The following is a 26,998-nucleotide window of genomic DNA, read 5'->3' as shown; positions in this document are numbered from 1 at the left end:
AGTCAGGGACAGGAGTCATCTCCCTGGGCTCCCTTCTTCAAGCATCAGCAATGTGTGGTAACATGCCAGAATTTTCCTGACTTCTTGAAGGAATTGTTAGTTCAGATGATGCTTTCTTCTGGATTAGGATGACTGGAGGATTTCCAGAACTTCCTCCAGTTACTGACCTTATCAATGCAGGTCCAGGACAACTTTGATTATGTAGACATGAAATTCCTGGGGTCTCCATCACTGTGCTTCTGTTGGAGGAGGGGCATGGAAAGGGTTCTTGACTTTCTTCAGTATAAACTGCAAACTGCTTAAAACAGTAAGAAATTAGGACTACTTTCTAAAACAGTATCACTGCTGTGAATTCAATTTTCTGGAAATTTGTACCTCCCAATACCCAGTCCATGCTTGGAAAATCAGTTAAAGTTGATCTTTGGAAAGAAAAGTTGCTTACTTCTTAACTTTCCAGTCTTCATCACTGAGGTACTACCTACTGACTACCTGAGGTACTACAAGGTAGTACAAAGTATTAGCAGGCCTCACAGCAATGCTGAAAAATAAAAAACATTGGAAGAAATCTGAATATTATAGTCCCAAAGAGGAAAAACAGCTTGCAGTAAACCAGGTAGTTATCAGGATGCACCTGATTTGGTGTAGCAGACCTTACTATACAATTCTTTAATTTTTTTCAAGCATGAAAGAGGTGCAGAAGCAGTAAGGGTTTTTACTTGTGAAAGTCTTAGTTGATTGTATCTCCTAGCCATAATAAGGCTACTCATACACCTTAGAATGTTTTATTAGCTAAAGTCTTCCTTGTATTTGTCTTGTCCCATTCTTCTTTAATGATTTCACTGTTACCACAAAGGTCTCAAAATGCAAACTAGCCAGTAAAACCGTATTCTGAACCTAAGCTGTTTCATAGCAGTAATTTAATAATGCCAGTTCTGTCAAGCTGCCAGCCTTTCTGGATACACAGTGTTGTTCCTACATATATATCCTACATTAAACTGACTTTAGCTGATTAGTGCTCACTTGTTAGTACTTGTAGTTGCTGTATGCCACCAACTACAATAATTTCACATACATGCATGTTCAAATCAGAAGTAAAAGACAAAAGCACTGATAGCATTATTCTTGCTGACACCTATGAAATATTCAACACGTTCATGAAAGCTTCTGAAATCCACCTAACTCCTTCTATTTTGCAAAAACAAAAATTATTTCCTGCTTGTACTTTATCTGAATTAGTCTAGCACCTCCAAGTCCACCACTGAACCATGTCACTCTCTGCCACATCTAGACAGCTTTTAAATTACAGGGATGGTGACTCCACTACTTCCCTGAGCAACCTGTGCCAAAGCTTGACAACCCATTCCATAAAGCAATTTTTCCAATATCCAATCGAAACCTCCCATTGTGCAACTTGAGGCTGTTTCCTCTTGTCCTGTCGTTTGTTACTTGGGAGAGGAGACTGACCCCCACCTGGCCACAACCTCCTTTCAGGTAGGCTGTAAAGAGCAGTAAGATTTCCCCAACACCTCCTTTTCTCCAGGCTAAACAATCCCTGATCCCCACCTTTTCCACTGGGCAGCTTTCCAGCCAGTCTGCCCCCAGCCTGTAGCACTGCCTGGGTTTGTTGTGACCCAAGCACAGGGCTCAGTGTTTCACCCTGTTAAATCTTGTACAATTGGCCTGTCCAGGTCCCTCACATTCCTGAGCACACATTGGGCCTCTGTCTTACAGACAGTAACAACACTTGAAGTTCCTTACGTTAGTTTTTGGGTTGCCACAAAAGACAAGCACATCTTTCCCAAATGTGCTCAACACAGAGTGATTTAACATGATGGTCCTAATTCACAGCTCCCAATGCATTCTGCTAATCTTGGCTGTACAACCTGTGAAAATTACATCTGGAAAGAATTTTTTTGCTAGAGAAAGAAGTGGATGACATCAGAGAAGTTTTTTCACACCCGCACCCACCCGTACATGTTACCGATAAGTAAGGCTTTATAAAGCTTTATTTATCAGTAACACACTCCCTAACTGAGCAAATAAAATGCTCAGAAGTCTTGCTGAATTCACTTTTATCTGAAGCAGAAATAAAGTTCATACATCTCAGCAACCCCTTCTTCGAGGCACAGACCTTTGTACAGAATGGAGACCACCCATTGGAAAGCACTCACAGGGATTTTTCTCCATTATCTGAGGGTAAGTTACTGCTAACCTTATCCAAGGTCACTGCTCTGGGCCTGCCTCCCTGGCACTCACCATTACACAGTTGTATTTTTAGGTGTAGGTTTTTAAGACTGAATTTATGTTCAAGTGGATCCATTTTTGTCTGCCAATTTTTAAACTGATACTTCAATTTAAATCTTTAGCAGTTAATTACAAAGTTATTCTTTATCCCAAATCTACCTGTTTAAGGATGAAAGATTACATCTCAATCTTCATGAGGAAATAAACAAATCTGTTTTTAATGAACATAGAAAAATTGTTACAGCTGGTCAGATTCTTGCCTATGAAAAATTTACTTCCAGAATTTCTTTCATCCTTTCCTACCTCCTAAGGAGAAAATCAAAGAAGGGGCTTTGAATTTTTATTAATGATTCATTACTCATAGCTGATCACTGAACAGTTTATGCAAATACACTTTGCAAATTGCTCACTTTAACTATTACTTGGGGTTATATCTGGATGTTACTTTCCCATGGGAAGCAGAGGTGTGAACATTTGGATTATTGATATATAATCATGGGAGTATAATGCATATCAAATGTTAAATACTCAGACAGATACAAAAATCATTTGCAATATGCCTGCTCACACTGAATTGCACCTTAATGGGGTTCTTGTTGACATTAATAAGTTACAAGTCAAGATGAATGAGTATAAATTTCTAGCTAACAAGCTGATAGTTGAACATATTATTCTTTGAGGGTAGTTAACCAGCAGGCCTCATGTTCCTAAAGACTTAAATTTAATATACCTCAAGGAAATATCCTTTTGTATAATGGAATTTACAAGAGAAAGATTATTTTTGTTTCTCCCCATCTGCCACAGCAATGCAATGAAAATATATTGGCCCATTTTGTGAACTTGGAACAGAACTTTTGGCCTGTGATATGCAGTGCCTTGGTTGATTTGCAACCAATGACTTCTAGTGAGGAAAAAAGAAAGTAATTTTGTCATTATTTTACTTTGGAGGGTCCTTGTAGGGGTTGGCAGGGGGAGTATGTTATCCCTGAGATATAATTTATTCATTGTTTCAGAGCTCTGAGGAGCTGATAATCTACAAAATCACAGTGTGTCGCTCAGACCAATTTGAGTAACAGGCTTAAGGATTGCTAATCTTTTCAGTGCAAATGGGGAAGATTTTTCTAGATATATATAGTGAGCAAAGTTACCAGCTAGGAGTTTATCAAATTGTACGTAAGGGAGTGATGCACAGAGACGTGAAAAATAAAAATGGATTGATTTATTAATTCAATTTTCTCCTCCACAAGTGGCTGGTTTTAGGGCACTGGATCTCCTTTCATTGAATGAGAAGAAATCACTGTTCATGATTGTGTAATGTGCCACTAACAGAGGTAAAAAGGGGGTTGCTGAAGTGGTGAGATAGGTGTATTATTCAGAGGTCTAACATCTATTACTGCCCTCCTACCATTTAAATTCTTGGCTTTCTATAGTACACTCCAGTGCAGGTAATTAAACAAATGTTAGATAATTACAAAAGAATGGTTTAATGGTAGCATATGTGTCTGTAACAACAGGCTACCTCCTAATTTTATTTACTTGCTTCAGTGGCATTCACTGTGTGAAACAAAGTGAATGCCATTGAAGCAACAAGTATTTAGTCAAAATTGAGTGTGTACCTGAGGTTAGTCGTCTGTTGGTCATATCATATTCCGAAGATTTTACTAGTAGAGGATCAAAAAGCCCACAGACAAATGCTTGGGCTTGAGAGATGCTGCCTTAAAGTTCAGCTCTTAGTGTTAATATGACCAGGATTTCCCCCAGTTAAGAAAGTGACTAATACAGTCAATCAGCAAATTGCTAAAAATGAAGAGTATCACCTGTGGGAGACAAAGCCAGGCAAAGGAAATCCTGTCCTCTGGAGACACACAAATACCCTGGAAAAGTACCCGAGAACTTTGTCTGCGGAGGAGTTGATAAAAGTTCTAAAGAGCAGAGCAGGGCCCTAAAGGTTTTGTAGCCTAGTAATGAGATATTTTGAATTAAAGAAAAGCAAAACAAATATTGGTCCTTCTGTAAATGTTGGGTTTTGATGTTGGAAAGCAGTGAGACCAATTAAAATCTGTTCCCCTGCTAATATCAGAGATGGCAATTACTAACCTAAGAACATGAATATGTCTGAAAACAATCTGTTCCTACAACCATGAACTTCATACTGTATACCCTTGGTGCTGTTGAAATTCCAGAAAATGTTGCTTTATAATAAACATGAAAAAATATAAAATGTAAAAATTGAAATTGCCGGGACAGATGTTTCATGTGGTGGTGATATGGAGTATCTGTTAGAGCTGAAAAGTAGCATCTGAATGAACTACTTTTAAATGCATACCAAGAACCTCTCTGCATTGTTGTATTTTTTAATTAGATGAAAATAAATGAATTGAAAAGATGAAAGGAACTCATGTAACATTTCACTTCAAAGGGCAGCTCCACTCTTGAGGAATGTTTAAAAAAAAGGAAAAAGAAAAAAAGAAAAAGAAAGAAAAGCAGCTTATTCAAGAAATATGCATTCTCTATGGATTTGGTTTCACTTTTACCTGCTTTAGAAACTCGGGAATGACTTCTGTTCATTTGACCTGAATGGAGTCATTACCCCGGTGTAAGGGAGAGTGGCAGCTGGCTGACAGTGATGTTCCCCCCGTGCTCCTTCGCTGCACTTTGCATTGACTCAGCAATGCTCTCAAATGAGCAGGATTGTTTTTGACCTTGTGATGGGATTTTTATCAAAGTTTCAGTGCTCTGGCCTGTGTTCTGGATAGGAACTGCACATATGGAAGTGTTCCTTAGCTGCCTCCCAAGGTGAGAACTAGAACACCATGTACCAAGCGTATACATATCAGTGCGTGCAGCCTGGGAAACAGACAGGAGGAGCTGGAGCTCCATGCCCAGTCAGGAAGTTATGATATTGTAGGAATAACTCGAACATGGTGGGACAACTGGCATGAGCAGAGTATTGTAATTGATAATTGAAGGCTCTTTCATAAAGACAGGCAGGGAAGAGGAGGAGGAGGAGTCACACTCAAAGTTGAAGAGAGCCTTGAATGGACAGAAGCAGTGATTATGGAAGTCTTATCTAATGCCTCTGGCTCAAGATCACAGGAGTCATCTTCGAGGAGGATCTCACAGGAGGTGTCTGCTATTGGCCTCCAAACCAAGGCAGTAAGGCCAACAAAGCAATATTTGGGTTACCTAAATGAGCTTCAAATCAGCAAGAACCCTGTTCTTATGGGTAACTTCAACACCCTAAACATTTTTTGGAAGAACAATAGCTAACATATCATTTATCAAGTTTTGGAAATGTGTGGAGAACCACTTCTTTATACATATGTTAGCTGTGCCTGCTGGCAAAGAGGCACTGCTGGATTTGCTCCACAAAAACCAAGAAAAACTGCTTTCATTATATCTCAGTAAGCAATGGTTTTTTGATCACAGTATTGGGGAGTTTGGCATCTTGCTGAGCATGCTGAAGGTGACTAGTAAGACAAATGGTTAGATTTTAGAAGGGAAACCTTATCACTATATTCCAGTATTTAAAGGGTAGCTACAAGGAAGATGGAAACTCCTTTTTATTCAAAGAATCACATGGGAAATATGGGGCATAATGAGTACAAGTTACTCCTGAGGAGATTCTGACTGGACATTCCCAATGAAAACAATCAGCCATTGGAATAATCTCCTCAGGGAAGTGATGAATTCCCCAACATTGCACACTTTTAAGATTTAGTGCACAAAATGTGCCATCTTGTCTAGACCACGCTTTTGCAAAAAAAGGTTGGACCAGATGATTCTTGAGGTTCCCTCTAACATGGTATTTTGTGAATCTGTGACTCTGCAGAGATAGAATGTCTCTACATCTAGATTTACTCTATCTGCACAAATGAATTGAAAAAAGCCCAAAACCAAAAAAAAAAACCCTCAAACAACTCAGTCACTCGAGTGAGCATTCCCAATCCAGAAGCAGATGCTTCCAACCAAAACACCTAAAAGCCAGCCCTTGTATACTTTTTATATGCAGAATAGCTTATATTATGAAAGATATTTCACCACCTCAGCATTGGTTGATTGGTCTTGAGGGAATTTCTGAAGTCTTAAGTCAGTGCTGTACAACTCCAGGGTAATATTTTTGCCTTCCAACAAATTTCCTCTAAGTCCTATTTTCAAACATGAAGGGGTTTTTTTAGCCCTTCAGCAGTTTATTTCAAATCACATCTGTCCAGGCCAGAATTCTTGTCATTATATTTCTGCATAAAGGTGTCCTGGCTAAGGGAGGATGAATTGAAACTGCCCAAGATGTCAGAGTTTCCTTCTGTGTTTCAGTTGCCCTGAGTTTAGAAAATAGCATTTATATGCAGAAGTGTAACAGAGAAGTGTCATAACAACCAGTTTAATAAAGATTCAAAGAAAGACTAGCTCATCTCCATCCCTAGGAGGATCCTAAAAGGCAGGACTGTTCACTGTAAAGTAATACTTTCCTCTTGTGACTCAAGTATTTTTCTTCCAAAAGCAGATTTTTTGTGTGACTTGGAAAGGGAGAGCAGCTCATCAGCTTCATAACTCCTGGACAGATGTTAGGCACACTGCTCTGTTCTTTGTTATGCCATGAGTTGCTTAGTCAGTTTGTCAGATAGCAATTGGATGTGAAATGCTATTAGCGCTTCACAAACACAATCAGCTAAGCAACTGAGCTCATCCCAGATGTGATTAAGTGAGATCAATTATAATAAGAACTAGATAAGAGAGGTAAGCTTCTTGTTCCTTGGGTTGGTATTCCACAGTATTAGCCTTTGTAAGTATCCTTTATACATCATCAGCTGCAAAATCTTGATTACTACAGGAAGTGGCTTCCAGACTAGCATTCAAATGAACTTCATCCTGAACTGATTATTCTAACACTGCAACTGCCACTGAGTGGGGAAACAGTTCATTTGAAGCATCAATTGCACCAAACAGAAAAATAACCACTGAAGCCAGTGTTTTGCAATTCAAGGAGCATGTTTCCTCTCAATCTTTAATACAGTTCAATATTCTGAGGGAGAGCTCTTTGTGTCCCAAGAAGGGAGCAGCTGCCCTTCATAGCATCATGTTTGGCCATGGCACTACTGCTATAGCACTTAAGGTTTAATGTGCAGAATATCAGAATTGATACAGTATTCCTGAAAATTTTGACATGAAGCTGAACACCAGGTATTCACTAGATCTGGAGGATTTATGAGAGTCAAGTGCACTGGAAGTAGTGTAGATATACATATTATAGGAATAACAACATGTTCATGCTTTGTTAATCAGAACAGGGAAGCTGGTAATGTAGGAATAAAGGGGGCCCTATGAACAAACAAAATAGAAGAGAGGAATGTTGCAAAATAGTCCATGTCTAAATTGTAGAAAGAGAGATGACTTGCCCATATCTTTGAGCAGATCTTTTTAGCATTATTTTAATTTCTTTTGTGTCTTCTGGTGCTTGCCATGAAGCTCCAAGGAGATGATACTTTTTTTTGTGATATGGAGGGACTAAATGCAGGATGTATATCATGCCACAACAATTGGCCTGTTCTGAAGCATAAGGTTTGACCAAAAGCCCACATCTCTGTTTACTTTCTTTAATTTGAGAGAATACTCCTAAGCTCTGAATTATTTTCATAAAAATATTTAAGATCTTAGAAGAGTGAAGAGACATGGTCCATGCATATCTCCTATTGTGTAGCATTGGATGTACTTCAGTTGTCTGCTTAGCTAATAATCAAATCTGATATACAGAAATACAATTGTTGTCTCCTCTTTTGCTATGGGTACTACTCAGATGTCTTTGATAATCTAGGTTGGCACGTTTGTTGCCCTTTCAAGTGCTTTTCTACAATTTTATCACTATGATAGTGATAAAATTGTTGGGAATTGTGCAGTCTCCTTGATGGGCGCAGTGCCAGTGTCTCTGCTCTGATCCAGTTCCCAGTGTTTTGTTTGCTTTGCTGGCCACTGAGAGTAACTCAGCAGAGCAGGTCAGTTCCCCCTCAGGGATCCTCTCTGTAATCTCTCCTTGGCAGACATGGGGGACCGCTGTGACCTTTTCTGCAACCAGAGCACAAGGTTTCTGTGCTCAATTCCAAAACAACTGTTAGCCTCTGCCTTATCTTTTCTTCCTCATCCTCCCAATTTTTTTATGGCTTTTTTGGCAGAGTAATGTTTCCCTCAGATACTGGTCCACAGGTCTCTGTGATAATATTCCTGGTGTTAGGCCTCTATCGAATCACAAATGGCCCTTTTACATTTCATCACTGACAACCAACAAGATTTCTTCTCTAAAGTTCAATATCAATTATTAATAATTAGTAGGGAAAATTCAGACATTTCTAGGATAGATTCTTTGGCCTATGCTATGTTAAAATATGTGAACATAAGTTTTCTCTTTTGGATCATTCATCCTTGTAGTGCTGCACCCCTTTCTCTTATCACATGGTTTATAATTATTTGCTGCCTCTATCTTCTTTTGTTGCTGCTGAACATATTATCGTATATACACAATACTCTTACATTTTTCTTTTGTGTGGCCCTCTACCAAAGCTTTTTGGAAGGTTAATATGTTCTTTACCTGCTGATGTCACTTGCAGTGTTGAAAATATTTGATAACTATAGAAAAATAAAATAGGAAGTAAGAAAAGTTATGATAGAAGTGAGAGCTATTATGTTATTCTATTGATGTTTATTTTATTAAAGAAAAAGCATTTGATATATGAAATTTTTAAATTTTGAGCCTTTTCACAAGACATATTTAATTGTGGCACCAAAAGCTTTTAACATACAGTATAAAAAATTATGCACCCAAGAAAAAAAATGTAATCCCCTATTTTCTGGTCTAAAAGGTGTATTTAAAGTATTTTTGCCCAAAAGTGTGTGTCTTACGTTCCACCTTGTCCACTAATTCTTCAATGTAGATATCATCTGATCTTTCCAAGAAAGATCCAAGGAACACCAGGTCCCTCTGGAGGTCTCATCCTCATGGTTGAAGTTTAATTTTAAACTTGAATGATGAGATTTAGGGTGGGTTCATTTCCAGCATTAACTGTTACAGTTTTGGGCATAGCTCCTTCCTGAGAGACTTGCTGTGACCCCAGTTTCAGCCTTTCAAAGTATTGAGTTCTCTACAGTTCTAACTTCATCAGTTGCATTATTCTGCATTCTTCTTTGTGGTGAACAAAATGAATGATTTCTCCTTAAAACGTCTTGTGGACTGTTGTGCACACAAAGCCTAAATGAAACATTTTGATGCGTTCCTGGTGTCTTTTCTGGTCCCTTGAATACTTTTGTGCATCCATTCCTGAGTACAGTCTCACCTTGGAGCTTCACTTCCTCCTCTTGGACTGTGGGAATGGCTGGAGTAGTGAATAAAATTCAGTGGGTTTGCTTCTATTTGGTGTTTCCTTTAAAAGATGATGGTAAGGGATGCACCCCTCCTCCATCCATGTATAATGCTCTTGTTGCTGCTTAGATAAAAATTAATTTCCAGGAGAAGCACACAGAGGGAGGTTTGTTAGTGATCTCTTTGATTCCTTTTGGCACCAGATTACTGGAGCCTTCTAACTCAACTGTGTAATTACATCAGGGGGTGGGGGGCTGGACACATGTCTCCACCTATCTTCTCACCTATTCCCTAAATTCTCAGAAGGTAAATTAGGGTTTTGACATTAGCTCATGACACAACTGTCAACCATTACTTTAATGTAGGTTAGTACATAGTTACTCTATGTAGGAGAAAATTATGTACTTCTGTGTGCAAGCAACTGTTTATGTGGACCTCTATTGCTTTGAGGAAAATATTTTTCTGCTACAAGACTGGCAGATGAATCCCTAAGGGAAGAGTTTCCACTCTGCAAATTAGAATCACTGAATATAAAAATAATAACTCTTAAAATAGATTTAAAATCAATACTATACCTGCATGTTGTATTTACTGTGCTCGTTTATTCCATTCTTTAGGTTTGAAGATGGTACAGTCTCTTTTCTTGATATCATTGCTCTGAAGCATGGATTTGATGTTCTGGAAAAACTCACAGGTCAGTTAATATAACTCTAATACTGAAGACTGCAGTTCCGGATTTATGCTCAGGGCACAGGTCTGATCATATTTCTTATGGCTCTAGCTTAATTTTCCTTTCTAGCTTTACTATCTATGTTCATCATTGTGAAGATGAGACTTCAGTGTAACTGGCTTATTCACATGCTCCCTATTGCCTGGTTTTGAAAGGAAAAAAAGGGTCCAGACTGTTCTGGATATGCAAGATTTGAGTACATCTCATCTGCCTCACACTGACAAAGATGCAATAGGAAAGTAACACTAGAAAGTAGCTGAGTGACTCACACTGTTTGAGTCAACCTTTGCTGCCCCTGGAGCTAACGCTGAAGTCCCAAATAAAACTTCAAGCCAGAACCTGTATGTGAAGGGTGATACTCATGTGCTGTGAGAAGGCACATTCCCTCTGGGATAGACTTGTCTGGCTCAGCACCCCAAAAGCACAGTCTCTCTGTGTTTGCTGCCATGGGGCAGGGACTCTCCTGAACAGGGCAGGGAAGCTTGCACCACAGGCTGTGCAGATGCACCATGGCCTGTTTCCATGTGTAGAATGTGCCAGGTTAACAAAGGATGTTCCTGAAATGGGTTTCTTGATCAAGTACAGGTATTACTTAATGTGCAATGTCTGAACCTCCTTCTCCAGTGCACTCTTCGATTTCCTATATGAAGTCATAAAGTGCATAATGATGTAAAAGATGCCTGAGTCCAGAGAGACATGGGCTATGTACTTCTCAGGTTAGTGTAATTTCAGCTAGTGTCTGTGGAGGTTTATTGTTGTGATTAATCTGAAGAATTCTGGTTTCTTCTCCTTCCCAGTACAAGGCTTCTGTGAGGAGTATTCTGTTAGAAGCTTCAGGTCTAGTTCATGTGGAAATCAATAGCAGTTTTCATCCACATCAATAGTCTGACTAAACCCAACAAGTAAGGATGTTTTATTTTATGTTGCTCAACATGGAGACCAGGGATCAGTAACCCGCCTTTAGTATATGTTCTTGTAGTACAGAATGCTTCTCAAAAATGTGTACTCTTAAAAGAAAATGTTCACTTGTAACAAGGGCTTTGTTTTTTAATGTGTAGGAGCATTGCCTGCCATGAATGTGAGATTTTATAATAGCACCTCCTCTGTTGCATTTCTCATCCATCTTATTGGTGCCTATTTTAGCTAAACAATTGAAAAATCTCTTAATACTAGACTGAGGGGAAACACTCAGCCCTGAATCTGAATGAAGTGGGTATCAGTGGATGACACGATAGAAGAGAGGCATAAAAAATAGTGTTGAGATCTTTCAATTGTCAAAAATATGAACTGGCTCAAATTTTCATATTTACAATTCTTTCATAAAGAATAAAAATCAAAAATTTGGGAATATTTTTTATTTTAAAAATTTTAAAACATTTTTTCCTACAGTGCTAAAATGTAGAAAGATGGGAAAACATCAACTGAAAGAACAAACAAGAAGAAACCTATACTGGACAGGAGAAAATTGAAAAAGTAACTAAAAAATTGTTTTGACAAATACTGTAATTTTAAAATTTCAGCACTGCTGGTATGATCTAGGTACTTCAGTAGTGTCTAGTCGAATTCTGGAGTGCCACATTGAAAAGCAGAAGTGCCAGCACTGCTGGCAAATATATAAGAGATATAAGAGATATAAGATATTATATGAGAGATATAAGAAATTGGAGAAATCCATAGTGGAAGAAAAAATGGAGTTCTGTAAAGGATTTTAATCACTACATGATCTAAGAATTTTCTGCAAAGTTGCCCTGAGCTTAGACCATTTTCTATGACCAAAGATGAATTGAGCTTTTGTTCCAGATAAGTAGGAACTTGCAACATGTTCATATTAAAACCTTTGTGATTATGCTTACATAATCACAAAAATTTCCATTTGATGTGTTTTTGTTAATTAGAATTTAATCATACAAAAGGGAAATGAAACAAGCCACTCAAAGGCGATAGTAGAACGTAGCCAAACTATGGTGGTGTTTGGATGTTTTCCATCATAAAATGCATTTTTATGTGTCAACTTCTCAAAGCTGATGTGAAGGGTGGCTCAGCCATATCAGGTCTCTTGGCCCTCCTGTGCTGGCTGTGAGACAAAGGTTTTGGGGGCCTTGCTCTTCAATTTGTGTGGACATTCAATGTTCCTGGCACAACTGATGCAACAAGAGATTCAGGGATTTGCAGTTGCCATTTCCTCTCACCATCACTTCTCCCCTGAATATCATTGACAACATGGAGTTTTGCAGATTATTTAAATTCTGTCAAAAGCACAGTGTTCCTTTTGAACAGAGATTATTAGCACTTGGGTGTATACAACAAAGCCGTTGCATGCTGTAGAAGCACTTCATAGTCCAGAAGGACTGCAGATTTGTTTTAAGCCTCTTCATGCATATTTCTTCCACTTCAACCGTCAGAGTTTTCAGAGGCAAAATGCACTGTCAAATGTGAGTCACTTTTGAATCTCACTTTGCTGCAACTACTGAAGCACTTGCTTTGCACTCCCCAAACACAAACAATGATTCTCATTCTGGACTGGAAGCAGCCTAGAGTAGAAACAAGCAAAATAAACAAAGTTATGTTATTATTAATTGTGTCCTAATGTGTAATAAAAGCACTGTGGAAGTTCTTTGGGGATATGCTCTAGCTGGAGTATTCTGGTGTAATTATTGAAGATAGGGAAGAAAATCGCTAATGGAAAGTAACTCAGAGTTTCAGTGTTAGTCAGTGTTGTGAAACATACAGATCAGTTTCTGACTCTGATATCATCTGAATACATCCTTGACCTGTCTCAACTTCCATTTAGAACAATTTCCTGCAAGAATTGCATAATGATGTGCATGTGTATTTAAACCATTCCCAGAGGTCTTATGTCTATATGATTTTTAAAGTTTTTTTTTTATGGTATGTATTTTTATTAGTAAATTTTCATCTGCATTAAAAATGAAACTAAGACACATCATTTGTGCCTTACTGTTATAAGGTTTACTTTGATTATAATGTCTGTTCAGGAAACATTAATTCACTTCAGAAGAAAATATAATGTGTATGGGAAAAAATTTTAAAATGCAGTCTAAGTCTCCTAAGGATGATGAATTGAAAGTTGCTTCTAATTCAGCATATGCTTGATTGGCTGTTAGAGTAAAGGTTTCTTTGGCTTTCATAAAGACAATTGCACCACAAAACAGCCAAAGCATAATGTAGTGCAAGATGTCAAATGGTGATGGTAACTTAGTTTTTTAACTTTGTCTTTGGAACTTTTGCTGTATTTTGCTCTGCTCCATCAAGGACTGCTTGCCGTCAGTGATGGGATGTTTGGCAGCCTGCATTTAATAGTACTGCACAGATTCTCAGGTGTATTGTGTTTAAACACTTAAGGTTATATAAGTCATCCAGTTTAGGGGCCAGAAAAAACCAATGGTCTTCTAAGTACAATTGTCAGGGATTTCTGGGATTTCTTTTGTGTAGAGTTTGTGGCTTCATCCTACTCTTGTCTGGTCACATCACCTGAACTTGGACCACGTTGCTTGTGTATTTTACTGCTTTCATCCTTAGTGCTGGCTTCATTCATAGTTTTAATGGATTTGGGGGTTCACTAATGTGAATACCAACTGTACAGTCTAAATATTTTGCAAGCATGTGTATCTTTCTTTCTACATGTGGGATTATAATAAAAATGGTGAGTTTCCTGCCTTACATCAGATGGCTGCTGTAAAACTAAGCCATGGCCTACTGATGAGTCAGAACCTCTACAGAGAAGTTGCCTGCACTTGTTCCCTTTTAGATTTGCAACATGAGATTGTGTTTCACTGTGAGGACTTTCACTTGTGTTTCATCTGTGTGGACACTATTAAATGCTTCCATTGAAGTCAGTGGGGCCATGAAAAGTCTAATATGGGAGATAGGCGAGGAATTGGTATACTTGAGTTCCTTTCCTTGGGCACAAAATTTACTTGACATTTATTAAATCACATAAATACTAATCTTAAGGGGAGCAGGGAGTTAGGTAACCAAATATGTTTTTAGATCTGCATTTAAAATCTGGATGGCATTTACCTTATCTTGCTGTCAACAAATGATGTCTGAGCTACCATTTTGATTCCCACTGAAATCAGTGGAACAGACAGTTACTTCACCAGCCTGATCCCTCTAAATTCTTTGAAATTTAGAATGAGAGGAGTAAAAGCCAGCAATATCAGCTCTTTTCTTTGTCTATTAAAGGAGCTTAGATGATTAGTTTAGTGTGGTATAGGGCATTTCTTTAATTTTATATAACTTTTCTGCTAATATCCCTTTGGGACTAGCAAGCTGAACTACCAGATTAGTTAAGGTGGAAATAGTGTTTTGGGATTTTTTTTTGCTTCCTTTAGATCTGCAGCTTCTTTTGAGCAGGGCAGGCTCTACATTTCCTGTGGCTGAAATAAACCAGTAAAGTATAACAGGAAATGTTCTGGAAGAACCCTGAGGGGAGGCTTTCTGTTTGTGAAGCCTTTATCTGTCCATTACTCTAGGAGTGATTTCTGATTCCCAACATATATTTCATGCCTCAAATCCAGGTTTATTCAGGTATATGTTGCTTTCTCTGAGGGGGAAAGGCTCACAGTCTGACAGCAAACTATCCTGCAAAGGCAAAAAAAAATTCTGTCTCCAGGGTGCAAATGTGCCTGTTGTGGTGAAAAAAAGATGTCTTATATGAAGAATGTGTGTGTACATCTGATTTCAGAAGTCTGTGGTGATTTTAATATTCAAGTGACTGGTTATAGCAGATTAGGAGGAAAGAAAGCTCAGTTGGCTCTTTTGCATCAAAAGATGCCATTGTTGAGACTGTGGTTAATTTATTAGAAAGAACATGCTTAAGTGAGCATTCATTTACTAATGGCTATGGATGAAATTAAAACAATTACAGAGGCAGTATTAAAAAATGAGCAAGGAGGTGAGGCATCTTGTGCAACTCTCTGGAAGTACAGCCAAGCACATACAATGTGTTTGGAAAGCAAGTTTGGATTAATAGATGGGGGCTACTTTTTATACTGTAGATACAAAATCTGTTCCCAGTTCTGCCTAAAGTAGCCTGGTGAAATCCATCACTTCCAGGAAATAAAGCAGGAGAAATTGCTGTACCCCCCATTGAGAGACAATAAGACCAAGTCTTCAATAAAAGCCACAGGAATATTAGCAGCAGTCAAGTGTAATGAAACAGATCTACTCATTGCAGTGCAATGATGCAGCATTGCCTACATATGGCCAAAGGATATCTTGGATAAGAAGCACTTTCTGTCTGTAATAACTTTTTCCCAAGATCATTTTCTGTGTCAGATACAGTTAGGACCTGAAGGACTTGTCATTTTCATTACAAAGTTGTCATTATCACTGCTAAGAGATAAAGTACTATGAAACCATCTTTTTCAAAGGAGAACAGAAGTGGCAGCTTTTAGACATGGGTGCAGATCTTCCACAGACTTTTTGATGCCTCAAGTGGTAGATTAGGTGAGGGACCTTGTTATTCTTAGAATACTCTTTTGAAATGGGGAAAAAAAAGTCTTGTTCAGCTGTATTCTTAAAACATGCATATGAAATATTCAAGAATTGTCTTTGTATAGCTCCAACCAAAACCTGGAAGGGAATGACAAATTAAATTACAAATAAATTAATTCCATTTAATTTTAAACAGGGTAATGTATTGCTAATTATTTTTTGCCACATCTTGATATACTAACAAGGAAATAAAATGTTACTTAGTGGGTGCTAATTTCCTTTACTGATAAGGTGAACGATTTCCTTACTAACATGCACCTGGAAAATGAACCTTTGCATGGTGGTGAAATAATTCAGTTTTATGAAAAATTAGAGCACATTGGGACTAGAGAGGGATCAGTGTTTTGGTGTTTGTGCAAATGATCTGGCTGGTGTTAGCGGTGCTCACTTCAGCCACCCCTCAGAGATCTCAGGGTTCCACTCCAGTGTGTGCTGGCTACCATGGCAAGGATTACCTTATTTCATTTAGTGCATTTTTAATTTCCCAGTTAACTGGATCCAGCTGTTTCAGCCCTTCATGCAACACAGAGATTTTATGCTAAATCCAAAGAGGCTAAATTAAAGTGAAATGAAATTTGCATATCATGTAAAACTCCACTTGTTCAGCAGATCCAGATTATATGGTGCTAATCACAAACACTAGACAGAGTAAATCCTCTTGAAGTCACCCTGGGGTTAAGTCAAATGCTTTACACTCTTTGACACATACCCATGAAATATGTAATCAAGTCTGTTTGACGTCCTCTCCTAATTATGTGTGTGTATTTTAAGCAGATGCTTTTCCAGCTGATCTATGCCTTTTGAGATTTTTTTTTTCATTATTAATCAGAAAATCATGCTGTATGTTAATGGCAAGTGCCAATTATGAGAAACTAATCTTAGTTTCTTTGCTTAGAAGGTCAGCTTTTGCAAATAAGACCATTGCCAAATAACATATAGATGTAAAGAAAATATGAGAACCTCTGAATGTTTTCCATCAGGGACATAATTATTCTACTATGCATTGCACTATTTCAGCCTAAAACTAATTTTTTTTCTATATAATAGTACTTTAGTTTGAGGCAAAAATATTTTATAAAGAAGTTCTCTGTTGGAAGTAGGAAGGACTGCATGTTTTCACAAAAGTTAAGATTTAAATTATAAAAATGTTTTTCCAGAAGACTCTACACTCATAATTTCTGTCAAGAATGTTAATGTATAAGCTTAGCCTTTCTTGAGTCTCCTTACTCAGTGAGATAATATCAGGAGACAAATTCAATATTTAACTAAGTTGAGAGTCACTGAGTTTTAAGTAAATGCCTTTTTTACTGTGACTATGTAAAAGTAGTCTTCAGAAAGGACTAGTGACCTAGTTGGTCCTACCCTGCTCTTCAGCTGAAGTATGCAAATTTCCACTTGCATTTCACTGGAGTTTCAAACTGAGTATTTTCCCTTCAGTGTGTTTAGGAGAGACATCTACTGGCAAATTGTTAACTGGCATTCTCCTCCTCAGGTCATACAATGCCATTTCTTACATCTCTGAAGGAGAGACTTGCTAATATGGAAATGACTACATTGAAGCTTTTAGATGTGCTGCAGCATTAAATGTATTATTTTGGAAGAAGCATTAAGTAGTGTATCCACAGATACAAAATCAATAACAGCAAAATAATTTTTTCCTGTTTTCTCACTAATGTTGCTTCCTGTTGAACAACCAGCTACTTTTAGCAGAAATGTGCATATCAGAGAAAAGGAGTTTATGATCCATTATAGATGAACAGAACATTGCAAATCACCTAAGAATTGTAATCAGTCTCTATTGATTTTGATTCCGTCAATATAAAATGGAAAGAAGGAAATCACAGGGCATAAGTGGGAGAGCTGTTTTGCCTACAGGGACTGGTTTCATGTCTAATGCTTGCTCCACACTCGCAGTTTATTTTTTCAATGAAGATCTGCCTCAGCTGTCACCTTTGCCCAGTTGTTAATGGCTCTCAATAGAATCATTCTAGGTGAGGGTTCGGCTCTTATGCACTACCTGCTCTAGTTAGGGTTTAAACACCTAGAGGCTGCCAGGGTGGAACAAGACTCACACAAACAGAACTACCAGCAAGTCCCCCTTGGGCTTAGGTCTTCAAGGAACCCCTGGGAACGCACCTGGCATCTTCTGCAGTCCAGCCTTGCTACCCCCCCAGGAGACACTCACATACCTTGGGACAGGCATAGCCTTGCAGAGGTGCAAAAGCAGAACTGAAAAGACACAGATGATTGATTACATGATCCCAACAAAAGGTCTTTAATATTTCAAAATTAGACTTCGCCTTTTTGGGTAACCTGTGGATTCAAGACACTAATTAGCATCTCATCCATCCAGTTGGAGTGTGTTCCTTTTCTCACAATCACTACTAGTAAAATATATTTAAAGGTCTTATTTGAGGTGCTCAAATAAGTGAATTTTATTCAGATTAGCTTCATTCAAGTAAAATGTGCTTATTCTCTGAACCTACTCATCCTACTGAACCTACTTTGGACATCTGTGTGCTACAATCCTACAAGCATTCATTTTATATTACTCTAAGTTTATATACATTTGAAATGCCATTTCAGCTCTGTTATTTTTTCATGACTCTGTATGTTCCTGCCTAATTCCAGATCAGAGATCCACACATGTGCTCATCCATATCACACCCCCTATTTTTCCATTTTCATCCACATCCTAATTTCCATGAAAGGAAGACTTTACTGGGCAAAGAATCTCCATTTATAAGCTGCTTTAATTGCAATTGTTGCAATTCTGTAATAGCTGGAAAAATATTTTTTGGTTGTTTTTCCCTCCTTTCTCCTTTTCTTAGTTGTTTCCCCAACCAGACTAGGTTGAGTATTGTCACAGGAGGTGGTTGAACTATATGTGAGGAGGACTTTGCTACCATAACTACACTGGCAAGACCTTCAAGGAAAAAAAGCTGTTTGCTTCTGAGTGTCCAGCAGCACAACTCAGTGTTTCCGTCATGATGTTCAAGCATTTCAACAAGCTGCTTAGGGAAGTTTTGTAATCACTGTCCCTGGAAGTATTCAAAAAAGGCTTAGGTGTGGTGCTTAGGAACATGGTTTGGTGATGGATTTGGCAGTGATGGGCTGATGGTTGTAGTCAATCTTAAAGACCTTTTCCAACCTTAATGGTTCTGTGGAGGGATAGAATGTAAGAAAATAGTGCAGAAGGTAGTCTCACACCTGAGTAGTACAGCTGTACTAATCACCAAAGATTAGGAACAGGCCAGCCCTTAACAGGCCACAGCTGTGTCCAATAAGAAGAGGAGTGCTACAAAAGAGTGGGTTAGCTGGGTGAAGAGGGAGTTGGAGTTTGTTGGTTGAGCTGTGAGTAAGAGGGAGTCAGTGCTGTGAGGAGTTGCACATGAGAAATTACTGAGAAGGTATGAGAGTTTTGCAATCAAATTATGAGGTTCTATGATTGTATGATATAAACTGCCATAGTTTATTGGAGACATGGTAGTTGATGCCACCTACCCAATAATCTTTGGCAAAGTACATGGAGGTGTTGCTTGCAAAGCTATCATTTACAGGTGGGTTTGACAGATATCTTCAGAGTACGGTCCTATAACAGTTGAACTAGTTTCACTCCTTGGACATGGCTTGTTCATACCTTAAAATAACTTCATCCTAGAAATTAGAGAGCAAGGCTGGGGATCAGAATTATTAAGCTGGTTTTATTTATAAAAATAAGTTGCCATAAATTTTGGCAACTCTCTACAGTGGTATGATCTTTCTTCTATACTAAAGAAAAATTGGATCAAATTGATTCTAGGTGAATGAGTAGATAACAGGGTAGGTTGGGTGCTCACGCATTTGTGTTTGAGCCTGTTTTGGGAGAGAGGTGGAAGTCGGTCTTGAAAGGGTTTATTTTTCAATGTAGTTCACATAATCATGAAAATTATTATTAATTTTCCTTCTTGTGGCTCTATGTTAAGCTGTGAAACTCAGTTTCTAATTAGTAGAGGTAAAGGCCCAAGTTTGGGTAATTTACTTTCTAAGTATACCAAAAATTGTTATATAGGCAACTGAAAGCAACAGGCCAGTGCCTTTTCAGCGTGCTTCCAGGCACCTTTTTAAATTTTTTACATTTATTTTTCCCTTTTTCCCTCTTGACATCAGTGGAAGTTTCATTGTTGTTGTTTTTGTAAGATTTTGGAAATGGTACCACATCTGTTAATGGAGATGTCTTCAACTGTTTTTTCAACCCAGTTTCAATTGGAACAAGTATAATTAGAAATTTTTTTTGTTGTAATTTCTTTCTTCTCCACTGTTTTTATTGTCTGGTGTGAGAATATCTACTTTTTATTTTTATTTTCAGATAAATAAAGTCTTCTAGAGAGACATGAAACTCAGATTTTACTTAGGCTCTGGTTTGCACAAGCTGCTAATTCACTGTCATCACTGCTGATTAAGTGATGAAGAAATTTCTGTTCCCAGACACCCCCACCCCCTGCCCTCCCCACTGAATCTTGGCCAGAGTTGATGTCTAGAGGCTGAGTAGTCAGTGTACCTACTGTGAGCTCAGACAGGTGGCAGCCCAACCTACTAACTGAAGTTTCATCCACCTCTGTCTCCAAAAATAAAAATCACGAAACTCTCCAGCTGAATGCTTGAATTCACAATCCTTGTTAGGGCTGTGGGTGCCAGAATTTTGTTTTCTCTAACCAGAGTGCTGCGTAGCTGAAAGAGGCTGTGAGGCAGAGGTTTGAATTTTATGTCAGTAGAAGCTAAAAAACATGAGTAAGGTCCAAAGGCAGTAGAGACATAAAGCCCCTGGTAATTATATATTCACATAGTGTGGGTGGAGAACAGAGGTTCCATGGACTATCTTGGAGAATAATGTGGAAGATACTGAGGTACCACCCTATAAATCAGATGTTTCGTATAATCTAAAATGTGTAATGCAGTCTTGATTGCCTCACCACACAAGTACATCCACAGAACTTGAGGGTGCTCAGCAATAAGCAGCAGCACAAATGAGTGCTCATGTGAACAGAAACTAAAATAATCAATGGCATCCTTTAGGGATGTGGCTCTCTTATTAAAAAAAAAAAAAAAAAAAGGAAGCTTCTATGGACTGAAAACACTGTTTAGCAGAACACAAATCTCCATGTTTCCCACATATCTTTGGTTTCATAGCATTTGCCATGTTTAGAGCATTCCCATAATGCCTCTTGTTCCTGCTGTTCCACAGAGCATTTGGTATTCTTAGAAGAAAGTCACCAGCAGAATTAGGCCAGTGTTCAAGAAACAGAGGGTGGAATCAGGAAAAGAAACTGAGGACAATCCAATTGTTCCAATGCCACTTGATTCAATAAGAACAATAACATTAAAAGGATTTGGGGTCTGCAAGCTGTTACTGTCTGAATAATTTACCATGTGTGCAAAAGATCGATGAGAGGGCCTTGAGCTAGCCAAAAGGCACTGTTGATCTGGGCAGTTAAACTGCTAGGTACATCCAATTATTAAGGAAAACAATGAAGTTCAAACTCCAGAATATCTTTTTCTTGATGTGGGTAATGCATGTGGATGTTTGGATTGTGCAAGCTGAATTGCGAGAAGCATGATGTGGAGATAATCATTACTCAGTTAAATGGGTTGGCATGTTTCTATTAATCGCTTTCATTAAATTACTAAGCCACTTATCTATCTTTGGTATTAATACACACTACATGACTAGTGGACATTACATTGTTAGCAAGTCTGGAAGGAATTCTTACCCTTTTCAAGAAGTATCAGCTAAGCAAACTAGATAGCTCTCTACATCCATCACATACTGACAATGCAAAAGGTTGAATCAGCCTCATTGTGACTTGAGCAACCCCATTAAGGGGTGCATGATTTGATCCAACATCATGAGATTTTAAAAAGAAACCTTAACTTTTTCATTATGTTCTAAGATTTTTGCTCCTATAAAATTGCAGTTCTATATAGGTAATTTTGCATCTCTGTATTGTGTGGAGTTTGCAGCTGTGTTTTACCTTGCAACAAGCTAAAATATAACTGGCAATTTTCAGAGGACTGACTTTGACTGGCCTCCAAATTATTTCACTGTCCAATATGAAAGATCTCAAGTCATGCTGTATGTTTAGCATAAGGAATTGTGAGAAGGGTATGTGGCTGGCTTCCTGATTTGTGGTATAAATGTTATAAATGAAGTGATGTCTTACAAGGACCTACATCTGCCACGTGCTGTCCTGGGGTAGGGCTGAGCTTGAGGTGCTGGGTCACAGCTTGAAAACGTGCCCATGGTGTTGTGCAATTCCTTCCTCTTCGCCCTGAGCACAGGCACAACTGGTTCAGCAGAGCAGCTGTGCTTGGGTGGGAGGCTGTGTGTTCCTCTGAGTCTCCATTCCACCACAACTTGCTTTTTTGTCTAAGTACAGAAGATGAGGGTTCCTGCTAGTTAGTTGGTGGAAGCACAGGCAGTAGGAGTTTCAGGGCAGTATAACAGAACAGAGATTCTGAAGTGCTGACAAAGGGCTAAGGGTTAGGAAGTACATCAGACATTCCAATTAGAAAATTGATGTTAGAAAGGCTAAGAGTAGAGGCAGCATTTTTGTTTAATTTTATTTGTTCTACTTTTTGTCTTTTTTATCAAATTCCAGATAAAAAAATACTTGCTGTGATTTGATGCTCATAACATCTAAAGGCAGTGGGGGACAATTAACAGATTGCTGCAATTTGTGAGGTGAAAGAAGAAATAAATTTGGCTCATGGGTTTTAGTACCCAATGATGTTTTTTTGTCATCCTTTCTTGTGCTTGTGATGTTTGATAATGGCTAGACAGAATGAGATAAAGTGTGGTAAATTTTTTGGCAGTGTGGGAGCTGCTAGAAGTTTCTGGGAGAGAAGAGCATATGTAATACTACAGTGACAAAGGGCAAAAATCTCCATTAGACAAAACATGTGGTCTTTAGTATAAAGCACTGTAGGTAGAGCAGCTGCTGGAGAGAATGGGAAGTATCAGGATGGATCTGAATAGCACCCAGAAATGAGATCTATTACTGTTTTGCTGAAGTCTTATTTACAACATAAAGTCAGATCACCAACTGATGTAAGGTGATCTATGGCCTAAAAATATTAATGGAATTAGTACAGCTGAGCACCGTTAGGAATCTGTCCACTGAAGTCTCCACCCACCCTTTAAAAACAAGACTGAATTCCCATTGTTGCCTTAAGCTTGCCTAAGTACCCTGCACCATCCAAATGGCGAGCAGTGACTAAGCAATGTTGTATTTTAATGAATATTCAAACATAGATACATTGTTTCATTTCTGTTGGCTTTTTAATTTTCTAATGCCTTTTCAAGGTCTGTGCATCTGGAAGGGGGAGGGAGACGTTTGCTCTTAGAGGAAAAAAAAAGAGGCACATTGCCATTTCATTTCTTTGTAGAGGTTCGTAATGCGATTACCAAAATGTGAATAACAATCAAATAATGCAGAGGCTTATTCCCTATGGATAGCAAAAATAAATTTCAGTCAAACATTTCCGGCAGAAATCTCAAATTTGTCATGCAAAGTACTTCTCTGCATTCAAACATAATGTATTTATGTGACTCAGAAACATCAAACATTAGGATAAATAGCCAGATTATAAGTACAGTCCGCTTATGAAATGATTGGAATAGAAGTGCAATTAATGAAACTGGCAGAATGGCTATGAAGCTGTGTTAATGCCTTGAGATTTGAAGAAAGCATCCAGAGCTACTTTACAGCATGGGGTGGAAGAGACACTTAGACATTGCTTGCCATTCTCCCTGCTAACAATCTTTGACAACCTTTTTGTATTTGTGACGTATAATCACATCAGAAGGAAGTTAGGAGCAACTTTTGCAAGATTTTCCTGGCCTCAAATTTTAAAGAGAACTGAGGCCTTGGAGGCCAAGGGGAAGAAAATTAAAAGATTGGCAGCGTCATCAATTCTTTCCTTCTACCTAAAAGCCAATGTAGCACTACATACTTTAAAAAAACCCTCAAAAATGAAAAACAAAACAAACAAAAAAAAATCCCAAACAAAACCAGGAAAAACCAAGAGACAAACTAGGAGTATGGAAGAATGGTGAGTTCATACATCTGACAAAAGGGCTGCTTTGAACTCCTTATCCCAACGTTCCCAAAATCATTTACCTGGCAGAAGTGTTCTCTTAAGTTGCTGTAGAATTTCTTTCACCCAGATGAGATGTTGAGTTTCTGTCTCCTCACTTGCTTTCTCTGTATCATTGAAAAGGAATGGATATAGTCTGAGATACCTGGACTGGATCTACTGATATTTGTGAGAGGGTAGGTAGGAGCAGCATAAAGCATGTAAAATGTCAGGTTTTAATAATTTTGTGGGCCGTGTGTTTCTGGGGATAAAGGGTGCATGTTTGGGAAAAAAAACAGGAATAAGCATTGCCTGCTCTGTATTAGTCTGTGTGGATGTGGATTTTTATTGGGCAGATATTTTGGGGATGTGCATCAACAGTCTGTGATCAGTGGATTAATTTTTCAGCAGATTTTGTTAGTTTTCTGTGTCTAGCAGCTAGTGATGATAGAATAAGCATTTAAATTTTGTAAGGACCTTGGAGAGAATGTTCAAGCTGAGGTTGCTGAGGGCAGCACTAGGCTCTGTTATCACTGTCTGATGGCAGAGGCTGACATTACTTTTAAGTAGTTAGAAATGCTGAGATTTGTCTTCCTATTGCTGGAACTTCTGACACTACCTTTAGGGAGAATTTGTTGTGGCTGTTCTTACTGTTGGTTTTCTTTTCCTCTGGTCCTATTAATTATTAGTATATCAATGTAATTTGATTAGCAGTAGCAGAAATTTTTGAATTTACCATACTATACTATTGCAGGTAAATTATAACTGCCTCCTCCAAATAATGATGATTAATTGGGTATTCAAAGCTTAATTAAGCCTGCTTAACACCAAGATTTCATGATACTTTGAATAGGTTACTACTTATTTGAGTAAATGAATTTATAAATAACAAGCCAAATAACAAACCTCAGGATGGGTTTCATGAGCTGATGCAGGTGGAATGCAAGTCTGGGCGACCTGTGCTTAGTACTGAATTTAAAGCATATGAAAATAAAAAAATAAAAAATGAAGGAACAAATGAGATTAGGAGACCTCTATTTTGGGGCTGTGCAGAATTTATTACAAATTATATAGCCTTGGAGCTAGCATAGTTTATATCCACTTATCTATAGCCTACAGATCTTTATGAGAAGATTTTACTGGAAGATTTAACCAGAAAATAGAGATGTTACTCTATAGTTCATCATAGGGGAGGACTCCTGAAAAGGAAGAAATTTTATTAGTCTCAGATTTTTTTTTTCCCTGGCTTTAATGGGACCTACAAATGTTTTCCCCCAGAAGTCCCTTTACAAACCTTCCCCTTTAAGTCAGCAATAATGAATTTAGGTGTCCAAGGAACCTCTGTGCACTGAAGCTATACTTCCAGTAAATGTGGAAAATTCTCAAGGGCCACATGAAATGTTATGAAATGGTGTCTTACACTGTGAGTCCCTCCTCCCAGGAAGTTCATGTGAAGTCCTTATGTGCTCACACATGAGCTTTGTTCCTGTTTGATGAGCCACATAGATTACAGCCAGAAGGAGAAGTTGGCAGTAGTCAGGAAGGAAAAGTTGACAGTAGTCAACTTGTTGTAGTCTTCCTTGTTCCTCAGGCCCCTGATGGTTTGTGACAAGTCCCAAGGAATTGTAGGCCATCGCTTCAACTGCTAAATTCTGAAATGGATTTTGCTTCTGTTTGTATGTTGAGGCCGACTAAGAGTCTACCAAATCTCAGAGTGGTAACTCTAGAAAGAGTTGAGTCTTCTGCAAAGATCCTTGATGATATTGATACAGCCTTTGCTTGCAGATGTATTGGACAACAATGTATTTATTAACCAAATTATTTTCTGACATTTAATTTTTATGAAATTTAAATCCTTTTTGGAAATGTACATTTCTGAGCTTTTGGGTTTGTTTTTCTTTTCAAAGAAATCTCATTGGTTTTGTACCTAAAAAATGTGGATTGTGTACCTAGAAAATGAAAATATTTTAATTTGTCATCGATTTTCTTGTATTTTTAAAGATGCTATTTTTTTATACATCTTGTTAAATGCTGTCAAATACTAATGAGATGTGGAGTTTTTTAACTTTAGAAGTTTTCAGAAGTCAGAACTAACCAACATGGTGAGTTTTTCAGTTACATCACTCAGAAGGTACTTGGTGGAAAGATACCTCTAGGACAATGTGTTCTACATCTTCAGCAACTCCAGCAACTACTACTTTAAAACTTGTTTATAAGAGAACATGTTTGTTCATGGGCATTAACTTTGTGGTGATTTTTGAAAATTTTCACTTTACAGGAATTTCATCACTTTATATTTGCATTTCAAATCAGAACTACTTTTTAATATATTAGAGTTTCATATATAACAGGAATTTCATTTCTTGAACAGTTGTGTAGAAACCCTGCTTTCCCTTCAAAGAGACTGAATTTTATAATGCAATGAAGAGAGTCATAATCAAGTCTGGCTGCTCACAGGTTATTAAAACTGTTAGTCACTGTGTTCATATAAGAGAAGAATGAATCTATCACTGAAAAACTAAACTAGCAGCATAACTAGGCAGGCTTTTTTGCTTGAATGAGTCCATGTGTCTCTTCTAGGCCCACAGAGGGACTAAATGTTTTGCTCAATGGAATGAAGAAAAAGATCTCTCCCAGTGCAAGGTTGAATGCTTTCTGGCAAGTTTTTTCTGTATGTGGAATTTCCTCTTTTTCAGTTTGTGCTCATTACCTTTTGTTCCTGTTGCTGGGCACCACTGAGAAGAGCCTGGCTTCATCTTTTTTACAACCTTCCCTTTGGATATTTATGCATACCAAAAAGATCCCACCTGAAATATCTCTTCTCCAGACTGAACAGTTCCGTCTCTCTCAGCTTCTCATTAGAGATGGTGTAGTCCCTTATTCACATTTGTAATCCTTCACTAGACTCACTCCACTACATCTGGGACTGTGGAGCTGCCCCACCTCTAACAGGTAGGAATAGAATACCCATGCCTATTTACAACCTAAGACACGAGCTCAGGACTGGACACAGCACTGCAGAGGTGACCTCACCAGCACTG

At 38.2% G+C, this 26,998-nt stretch overlaps 1 protein-coding gene across 3 annotated transcripts in view; it reads left to right on the top strand.

Moving 5' to 3' along the window:
• The window catches only part of MOCOS (molybdenum cofactor sulfurase), a 210,396-nt gene that overhangs the window by 113,319 nt on the left and 70,079 nt on the right, over nucleotides 1–26,998 (top strand). For all 3 annotated transcript variants that reach the window (XM_074546568.1, XM_014264245.3, XM_026791008.2), the window contains exon 5: nucleotides 10,210–10,286. In XM_074546568.1, coding sequence (XP_074402669.1) covers nucleotides 10,210–10,286 — 77 coding nt within the window. The remainder of the gene's footprint in view (nucleotides 1–10,209; nucleotides 10,287–26,998) is intronic.

The sequence above is a fragment of the Zonotrichia albicollis genome, chromosome 1 (genome assembly GCF_047830755.1).
Source record: "Zonotrichia albicollis isolate bZonAlb1 chromosome 1, bZonAlb1.hap1, whole genome shotgun sequence".
Taxonomy (NCBI): Eukaryota; Metazoa; Chordata; class Aves; order Passeriformes; family Passerellidae; genus Zonotrichia; species Zonotrichia albicollis.
Note: the sequence above shows the minus strand (reverse complement) of the source record. Positions and strands in the feature narration are given on the sequence as shown.